This window comes from Pavona decussata, unplaced genomic scaffold, assembly GCF_977016875.1.
Source record: "Pavona decussata unplaced genomic scaffold, jaPavDecu1.1 SCAFFOLD_29, whole genome shotgun sequence".
Lineage (NCBI taxonomy): Eukaryota > Metazoa > Cnidaria > Anthozoa > Scleractinia > Agariciidae > Pavona > Pavona decussata.
In genome coordinates this window covers 468,359-478,454 of record NW_028145452.1, presented here as the reverse complement: position 1 = coordinate 478,454, position 10,096 = coordinate 468,359, and the positions used below count along the sequence as shown (strand labels likewise).

Sequence of the window (10,096 nt, the reverse complement as noted above, 5' to 3'; positions counted from 1 at the left end):
TATACATATTTACATCCGCGAAATCTCAAAAGCAACTGGCTTCTGGCACAGACAACCCAAGATGATCACGCGCACAGGGTGAAATAGTGTGCTGCGAAGCCTGATGGCTTCGCAGCAATTACCCAAGTACAACGACGCAAAGTTGAGCTGTACAAGACATTACTGCCGTCGCGTTAATTGTATGCAAATGATATTTTTGGATGGACCCAGAGCCACTCATTCTCGTCCCCAGAGCCCCAACGTTTTTTTTTTAATTGTTGAATGAGTGGCTCTGGGTCCATCCAAAAATATTATTTTTTTCATTGGCTGTCGAAAACCTGATGCGCTATAAGGTGAAAAATGCTACGCTTCTGCGCATTTGTCTTTACTTCCTAATACTGAGCAGTACTGAGCAATAATAATACTGAGCAAGCGCAATGGTAATTTATCACACTGAGCGTGCGCTACCGGATGTTGTGAAATTCACGACATCCGGTAACGGCTGTTACCAGGGCCTACGATCCAACCGCTGACCAGAAGATCGTAGGCTCTGGGAACGAGGATGAGAGCCACTCGTTCAACAATTTAAAAAAAAAAAACGTTGGGGCTCTGGGGACGAGAATGGAGTCGAGAATAATTGTTGTCCAATCTCGTTCACAGAGCCCTCGTTACCCTTGTCCAGCGGAGCGGGAGCTACACAAGGGTAACGAGGGCTCTGGGAACTAGATTGGATTGTTGTCATGACATGTCGCACATACGCAAACGTTATTCAGCCCTGTCGTTGATGATCGCTTTCTTCGATTACCCAATTACCTTTGTGCTAAGGGAAACTTCAACAAACCTTGTAGAAGAGAGAAATGGCCTTCAGTAAGTGCTCTGTGGAAGTACAGTCGACAGTGAGTTTCTACGTGCAAACGGGGGCCAATGTCGGATTCCCTGCAAATCTCCTCAGTGGCGGAAATGAAAAGACTGAAAAGGCGTTTACTGCGTTTCATGTCTACCCAGCTCACGGCTTTGATGGCAATCAACCAACTTTTATCGTCAAGACGATTCACCTCTCGTGCCAATCAGACCCATATTATGGAAGTAACTGTAAGTACGGTGGAATCATTGTTTATGGGCGCAACGGTCAAGAAGAGTGGTATACTGCAAACGGCACTCGCTGCAAGAGTGGATATGTTGTAATTACGCAAACCGATAACAGTTCGTTTAAAGAGCTGCAGAAGAAATGGCCGAATGAGCCGGGTAAAGTACATGGCGTTATTTACAGAAAAGCATTTGGGGAATCCTGCAATGATGTCAACGTGGTTGGAGAAGGCTTTGGAGTATGGGATGGTGATTTCACTATTCGCTCTGGCGTTCTCAATCCTTCTCATGGCGACGATTACCACGATAGCAGTGATCTCATGCATGAAGATTCAATGCGATTTGTTAAGGCAGTGGTCAAGATCTGGATGGATGCAGGGCCCAGGTTTCCTGACAAGAACAATTACAGTGTCAAAGAATTGGGAGACCTAATATCAAGTACCGACGCGGTATCATGTAAATGCAATTAACACTAAACTAGTAGTTCCTTGGTGAACTCCCTGAGTTATGAGTCAAATTGGACCGACGTAAATCAACAGTGTGGTGATATTTACTTCGTTTTTCTTCAGCCATTTCCTAAGAACCTTGAACAGATGGATTGAATGTTTAGTATTATGCATGAAACTTTGCCAGTAGAGACCTCACTTTTTATTTCCTCTTGTATTATTTGAATGTTCTAAGTACTAATTCTGTCCTTTGTTGTAAACTAAATGCGCAAAGAGATATATATGTTAATGAGGCGAATCTTAAATTCTCAAATAAATCAGCTGCTGTGTTCCTCGTTTTCTGTGAATTTATGTTTATCCAATTCCCGGAATCGCCCCATGACTTACTCGGCGCTCAAAAATGGATCACAAATGATTCATGTTTAAAACGAAGCGAGGCTTATTTCGTTCGGATTTGGCAGGATTTTCCCCCGCCTTTAGGGCCGATCTAATATGTAAAAGAATACTCAAATACAATTTCGGAGTAAAATCCTTGCGAAAATTAAAGTGAAAGTTTTCCGGTAACTTGATACATTTCACGATCATGCTCCAGTTCACTTCCGAGTTTCCTAGAAATGTTTCTTTGTTTGTATTTCATACAATGCGCCTACAATTCAGCTGACAGTTAAGTTTACCACAAACTCAAGATGTCTGCCCGGAAATAACAGGTCTTATTTCATGAATCACACATTTTCTTTTGTTATTCAACATCCTTTATTTAACTTACATCCTTCATGAATATTAAACTAACTGAAACGAGGGATTTATACAGATAAATCCCTCATTTACATTAGCAGTACTGCGAGAAACGCACACATCAGGTTGCTTCTCTTGTTCTCCGTTTCTCACCTAAGTGTGACGGTACTAATTAGCCGGCGTTTGTCCCCTTGAACAAAGGAATAATTTCATGAAATAAGTCAGATAAATACCTCGAACGTCGGTTACATCCCTCGGGCCTACGGCCCTCGGGATGTATATGGATTAATACCTCCGTTCTCGGTATTTATCTCTTACATAAATATTTTTATGAAGGAGCGTGCAACAAGGCAGGTTTTTAAGGTGGCTTACTACAGTTTTGAGTAACAAATTTCTTTACGCGTGGGTGTTACGTGGGTGTGATCTTCATTTGAGTGATCTTCGTTTAATCTTCCATTTGCCTTGTATGATGGTTTTGACTTTGCATTTGTTGTTTGTTCCCTCACATTGTGCATGCGTGCACCAGTGATCATAATATTGAAAGCATCTGGTGACCTCCATAAACTGTAGTAAGCCACCTTAGGTTGCCGCTCTTTAAAGCAGCGCCAACATATTTACGCTATCTGGCCTACATAACAATTTAAAATTAATGGCTAAAGGAGAATTATCAAGTGCTATGTTACTAAACTATATATCTAGGACAAGTTTACTCCTTCTTAGGTTTGTTTCCACTACTTTTACAGCACAGTCGACAAAGGCATCTACATGTCATCGTCATCACCATGACAACCAGGGTTACCATAGCAACAAGGAAAGCCATGACATCAAGTAAGTAGTACTGATACCAAGGGATGTTTTAAAAACACTTGAGGTCTGAGATGCTGGGCTCCACCATGTCTGAGTACATACTCTATCCAGTCACCAGTTTTCTCTGATGGGGTCTGTGGACTGTCTTTCATCAGCCTGGAAATTTGCATGGCTTTTTTCTTGAATCTGCAAAAAATAAATAAATTCTCTTGATTACAGGTAATTAGTAATGATAATAATAATAATAATGATAATAATGATAATAATAATAATAATAATAATAATAATAATAACAATAATAATAATAATGATAGGTTTTTAATAGTTTTAATAGTTTTAACTTGTAAGTATCGATTTTGCTCCGAATATTTCAATAAAGTTTTATTATTATTATATATAATAATAATAATAATAATAATAATAATAATAATCATAATAATAATAATTTTAATAATAATAATAATGATAATGATAACAATAACAATAATTATAGTCATAATACTTTAGAAATACACAGCAAGTAAAAACTAACGATATAATGACGTTTCGGCGACGTCATGACGCCATTCTCAAGGAATGAATAATACAAGAGGGCTCAACAGAGTAAGATCTTAGATTTACATAATGGGGTAATTTAAATAAATACTTTGGCGCGGATCAAATCTGTTTGTACATTAATTAAAGAAATACTGTACATCAAACAAGGTATTTATTTAATTTACCCCATTATGCAAATCTAAGATCTTACTCCGTTGAACTCGCTTGTATCATTCATTCCATGAGAATGGCGTCATGACGTGGCCGAAACGTCATTATATCGTTAATAATTATAATAATAACAAAATCATTTGAAAGAACTGAGTTGTATTGCATGCTTTGTTATCTCTTGTAACCAGAGCCTCTTGGTCCTCGTGCCCAGCCTCCAGCGGCTAAGAGGACCTGACGGCTCTGGGAACGAGAATGATTCATGATGAAGTACACCAGGACATAAAACACAAACAGCGGTGACAAACATATTAAACTTGCGCATTTTATCTAACTTGACGTTTCGTATGCTATTGAACACACATTTTCAAAAGTGACTGTTAAAATCTTTTACAACTATATCTTTACAGTGATAAGGGGTCTGGAACAGAGATTAACAAAAACAATCTTAACAATGAATCTATAAAAAGCTACAGCTAATTAATAAAGCATCAGCTTCTCACTGCTGACGTTAACATAAAAGCTGGCTTTAGTTCTTGGACAAACAAAGTTTCTTTGATTTTACGGTGATAATCACTTTTGCCCGACGCTAAAATATCAAAATGATCCCACTTAATATTGTGTCCGGTGGTTTTGACATGGTCAGCATGTTATGGTCGGTTATTTATAACGGAAAGTTTGTTTTAAGAGGAATTCATTATTTCAGAAATTTCTATAAAGGGTGGCTACAGGAGTCTTGTTCAGGACCGTGCGTCCTTTTTCCACTGCGCATACTTTCTGTGCATCTCGAGAAGGTCCAAGAAACTCGGGTTTCTTAACTGCGGTGCTCGAGAGAAAAGCATATCTCGGCAAGGCAAAATTAGGGATAACTATGCATTTTTCAGGGATAGCTAAGCTTAAATTTGGGAGGGGGAATGCCAATTATTGTTTTTTAGTTATCTCTGAAAAAAGTGTGGCTACTCCCACTTCTCTTTTTGGATTCCAACAGCCCTTGCTAAGATCTGCTTTTCCCACAAAGTCATAAACTGAGGAAAAATTACCTCTGTATTAAGAGGGAAGTTAATGTCGAGAAGTTCGTCAGAACTTTGATTCAAGTCTGAACAGAAGAATTTAACAACAATCTACTTTTTCTGACATTGGTTCAGAGACAACACGTTCAATTTTTTCAAAGAGTTGTTGGGCATCAACGGTTTCGTGATTGACAGCTATCCCCAGTCCCAGATGTTCCACTTTGTTGGCGTTGGGAAACTGGTCGGCAAACAAAGGGACAGCCACCACAGGAACCCCATGATATGCAGACTCGTAAAGACTGTTGTGTCCCACGCGGGAGACAAAAGCCTTGATGTCCTTGTGAGCCAATAGATCATTCTGTGGTAACCACTTAACTACTTTGATGTTTGGACTGAGCGATGGAGGAATGTAATCTGAAACAAAAAAAAAAAAACACTGATTGGAATTTTTTGAACGTCTAGTTTATGGATTTCTGGTGTCATGTAGGTTACTCAAGTGGTAACTCAAGTTTCGAGACATGATTATAGATGTATGAAGTATGGAACGTTGGTGAAATTGCTTGAATCGGTCTAGAGGTTAGCGCGTTGGTGATGTTGAAGGAACTCATAAAGTACTTGTCCATTGTTTGTGGGCGTGGACTTAACACTACGTCGAGTTTCCTCGTCAGTGAAACAACCCGCAGTCCTTGAAAGATAAAGGATATCTTTCAGGGGCAAAGGAAGAGGCGCCTAAAATAAGTAACTTAGCTACTCACTAATTTTTGGAACCTTAACTTTTAAGGAAGTCTAAAAAAAACCCCACAAAAACTGTTTTTGGCGCGACTTCGTGATAGCACCAGCTAACCGAAAAAGCACTCCCTTTTCCAAGGTCTTAGAAGACCTTTTGCGTCTCTTAAGGCCTTGTGAGTCGCGAGAGGAAGATTAAAGCTTATAGGGTAAATCACCTTTGAGTCTCCAAAGTACTTTTTGCTTCAACTTGCCGAAAGATGTAGCCAGCATATTTAGTTTGTCCTTTTGAAGAACTGATTCCACGTATGATCCAAAGGACACCATTACAAATCCATTTTCCCCACCGGAATCACGAAGAAATTCTTCAAGATCGACGTCAAGTGGTCTAGGCTTTTTCACTGTTATCGGACCCACCATTATGTTGCCTAGGAAGTTCCAAACAATTTTTAACTAGTAACTAAGAACAAGTGAATGTAAATAGATCAAACATATATTTTGAACTGCGGATGAAAGATCAAATCGAAGAAAGATTCTCGCAGTTAGAACGCAACTTAAGCAGTTGCAAAAAGAAAGCTTGAAAAAAATTCACGTTTGAATGGGATTCGAACTCGTAGAGCACTGCACCGGCGTCGCAGAGGTAATAAGTTCCAATGCCGTTCAAGCCTAAATTTTTTTCAGGCTTTCTTTTCGCAACTGCTTAAGTTGCGTACGAACTGTGGGGATCTATCTTCTATTTGATTTTAACCCCCTGGCTAAAAATCAAGATTCCGGCTATACAAGACTCCATAAGTTTGAACGCAAACGGATAAAACTTACGAAACTTTCCGATGAAGGGTACCACACAATGCAAAATAATCTGTTCTGAATACGCTCCGTTGTCGGATCTCTTGTCGTAGAAATGCACGTGTCAGACGTCACTTTTCGTGTAAATAACCCAAACTGACGGAGGGCTTGTTGTGCTAGTTGAAATATTGGCCCAAATAAATAAGCCCTTTGCCGTAGTTTAAGACCTGCAACCAGTTTGGTTTATCTAAATAAAACTTCTCTAAACGTTAAAAAACTAAACCCCAAACGTAAGAATTACTAACCCCCAAACAAACAAAAAAAATTAACCCCCAAACAAAAGAATTACTAACCCCCAAACGTAAAAAGTACAAAACCCAAAAACGTAAAAATCAATAACCCCCAAACGTAAGAAATCTAATCCCGAACATAAGAATTACTAACCCCTAAACGTGCGAAATCTAACCCCCAAACATAAGAACTAATCACACCCAAACGTAAAAAGGCTAACCCCCGAACATAACAATTACTAACCCCCAAACGTAAGAAATCTAACCACCTAACATAAGAATAACTAACCCCCAAACGTAAGAAATCTAACCCACAAACATAAAAATTACTAACCCCCAAACGTAAGAAATCTAACCCCCGAACATAAGAATTACTAACCCCCAAACGTAACAAATCTAACCCCGGAACATAAGAATTACTAACCCCAAAACGTAAGAAATCTAACCCCCGAACATAAGAACTAATAAAACCCAAACGTAAGAAATCTAACCCCCAAATATAACAATTACTAACCCCCAAACGTAAGAAATCTAACCCCCTAACATAAGAATAACTAACCCCCAAACGTAAGAAATCTAACCCGCAAAAATAAGACCTACTAACCCCAAAACGTGAGAAATCTAACTCCCGAACATAAGGATTGCTAACCCCCGAACGTAGGAAATCTAACCCCCGGACATAAGAATTACTAACCACCCAACAAAAGAAACCTAACCCCCGGACATAAGAATTACTAACCCCCAAACGTAAGAAATCTAATCCCCGAAAATAAGAATTACTAACACCCAAATGTAAAAAATTTAACCCCCAAAAATAAGAATTACTAACCCCCCAACGCAACAAAAATAACCCCCAAACGTAAGAAATCTAACCCCCGAACATAAGAATAACTAACCCCCAAACATAAGAAATCTCACCCCCAAAAATAAGAATTAGTAACCCCCAAACGTAAGAAATCTAACCCACGAACATAAGAATAACTAACCCCCAAACGTAAGAAATCTAACTCCCGGACATAAGAATTACTAACCCCAAAACGTAAAACATCTAACCCGCGGACATAAGAATTACTAACCCCCAAAGGTAAGAAATCTAACCCCCGAATATAAGAACTACTAACCCCCAAACGTAAGAAATCTAACCCCCCAAAAAAAGAATTAATAACCCCCAAACGTAACAAATATAACCCCCAAACAAAAGAAATCTAACCCCCGAACATAAGAATTACTAACCCTCAAACGTAACAAATCTAACCCCCGAACATAAGAATTACTAACCCCCAAACGTAAAAAATCTAACCCCTGAACATTACAATTACTAACCCCCAAACGTCAGAAATCTAACACCCAAATATACGAATTACTAACCCACAAACGTAAGAAATCTAACCCCCGAACATAAGAATTGCTAACCCCAAACGTAAAAAATCTAACACCCAAAAAAAACTTTTAACCCCCAAACGTAAGAAATCTAACCCCCAAAAATATGAATTACTAACACCCAAACGTAAGAAATCTAACCCCGGAACATAAGAATTACTAACCCCCAAAAGTAAAAAATCTAACACCCAAACATACGAATTACTAACTCACAAACGTAAGAAATCTAACCCCCGAACATAAGAATTGCTAACCCCCAAACGTAAGAAATCTAACACCCAAAAAAAACTTTTAAACCCCAAACGTAAGAAATCTAACCCCCAAACATAAGAATTACTAACCCCCAAACGTAAGAAATCTAACCCCCGAAAATAAGAATTTCTAACCCCCAAACGTGAGAAATCTAACACCCAAAAATAAGAAATACTAACCCCCAAACGTAAGAAATCTAAACAACGAACATAAGAATTACTAACCCCCAAACGTAAGAAATCTAACCCCCGAAAATAAGAATTACTAACCACCAAACGTAAGAAATCTAACCCCCGAACATAAGAATTACTAACAACCAAACGTAAGAAATCTAACCCCCGAACATAAGAACTACTAACCACCAAACGTAAGAAATCTAACCCCCGAACATAAGAATAACTAACCACCAAACGTAAGAAATCTAACCCCCGAACATAAGAACTACTAACCCCTAAACGTAAGAAATCTAACCCCCAAACGTAAGAATTCGAACTCACAAACATAAGAACTACAAACCCCCGAACGTAAGAAATCTAACCCCCGAACATAAGAACTACTAACCCCCAAACATAAGAAACCTAACCCCGAAAAAAAGAATTAATAACCCCCAAACATAACAAATATAACCCCCAAACATAAGAAATCTAACCCCCGAACATAAGAATTACTAACCCTCAAACGCAACAAATCTAACCCCCCAAAATAAGAATTACTATCCCCCAAACGTAAAAAATCTAACCCCCGTACGTAACAAATCCAACACCCAAACATAAGAATTACTGACCCCCAAACGTAAGAAATCTAACCCCCGAAAATAAGAATTGATAACCCCCAAACGTAAGAAATCTAACACCCAAACATAAGAACTTTTAACCACTAAACGCAAGAAATCTAGCCCCCAAACATAGGAGTTACTAACACCCAAACGTAAGAAATCTAACCCCTCAGCATAAGAACTACTAACCCCTAAACGTAAGAAATCAAACCCCTGAACATAAGAACTACTAACTCCCAAACGTAAGAAATCTAACCCCTTAACATAAGAACTACTAACCCCCAAACGTAAGAAATCTAACCCCTAAACATAAGAACTACTAACTCCCAAAAGTAAGAAATCTAACCCCTGAACATAAGAACTACTAACTCCCAAACGTAAGAAATCTAACCCCTGAACATAAGAACTACTAACTCCCAAACGTAAGAAATCTAACCCCTGAACATAAGAACTACTAAACCCCCAAACGTAAGTAATCTAACCCCTGAACATAAGAACTACTAACTCCCAAACGTAAGAAATCTAACCCCTGAACATAAGAACTACTAACCCCCAAACGTAAGAAATCTAACCCCTAAGCATAAGAACTACTAACCCCTAAACGTAAGAAATCTAACCCCCAAACGTAAGAAATCTAACCCCTGAACATAAGAACTACTAACCCCCAAACGTAAGAAATCTAACCCCTGAACATAAGAACTACTAACTCCCAAACGTAAGAAATCTAACCCCTGAACATAAGAACTACTAACTCCCAAACGTAAGAAATCTAACCCCTGAACATAAGAACTACTAACCCCCAAACGTAAGAAATCTAACCCCTGAACATAAGAACTACTAACCCCCAAACGTAAGAAATCTAACCCCTGAACATAAGAACTACTAACTCCCAAACGTAAGAAATCTAACCCCTGAACATAAGAACTACTAACTCCCAAACGTAAGAAATCTAACCCCTGAACATAAGAACTACTAAACCCCCAAACGTAAGTAATCTAACCCCTGAACATAAGAACTACTAACTCCCAAACGTAAGAAATCTAACCCCTGAACATAAGAACTACTAACCCCCAAACGTAAGAAATCTAACCCCTGAACATAAGAACTACTAACTCCCAA

The 10,096-nt window shown here is 38.7% G+C and overlaps 2 protein-coding genes across 2 annotated transcripts; one reads left to right on the top strand and one right to left on the bottom strand.

Annotated features, from left to right (window-relative positions):
- The first annotated feature begins 722 nt into the window (after positions 1-722).
- Positions 723-1,849, top strand: LOC146484787 (uncharacterized). Its single transcript, XM_085104161.1, has one exon. The coding sequence runs from the start codon at positions 837-839 to the stop codon at positions 1,533-1,535; it is 699 nt and encodes a 232-aa protein (XP_084960287.1). The 5' UTR covers positions 723-836; the 3' UTR covers positions 1,536-1,849.
- A 1,221-nt stretch (positions 1,850-3,070) lies between these two features.
- LOC146484786 (2-hydroxyacylsphingosine 1-beta-galactosyltransferase-like) lies at positions 3,071-6,054 on the bottom strand. Its single transcript, XM_085104160.1, has 3 exons — positions 5,713-6,054; positions 4,894-5,182; positions 3,071-3,239 (listed from the first exon to the last, which is right to left on the bottom strand). The coding sequence occupies exons 1-3, from the start codon at positions 5,912-5,914 to the stop codon at positions 3,071-3,073; spliced, it is 660 nt and encodes a 219-aa protein (XP_084960286.1). The 5' UTR covers positions 5,915-6,054.
- Positions 6,055-10,096: the final 4,042 nt, after the last annotated feature.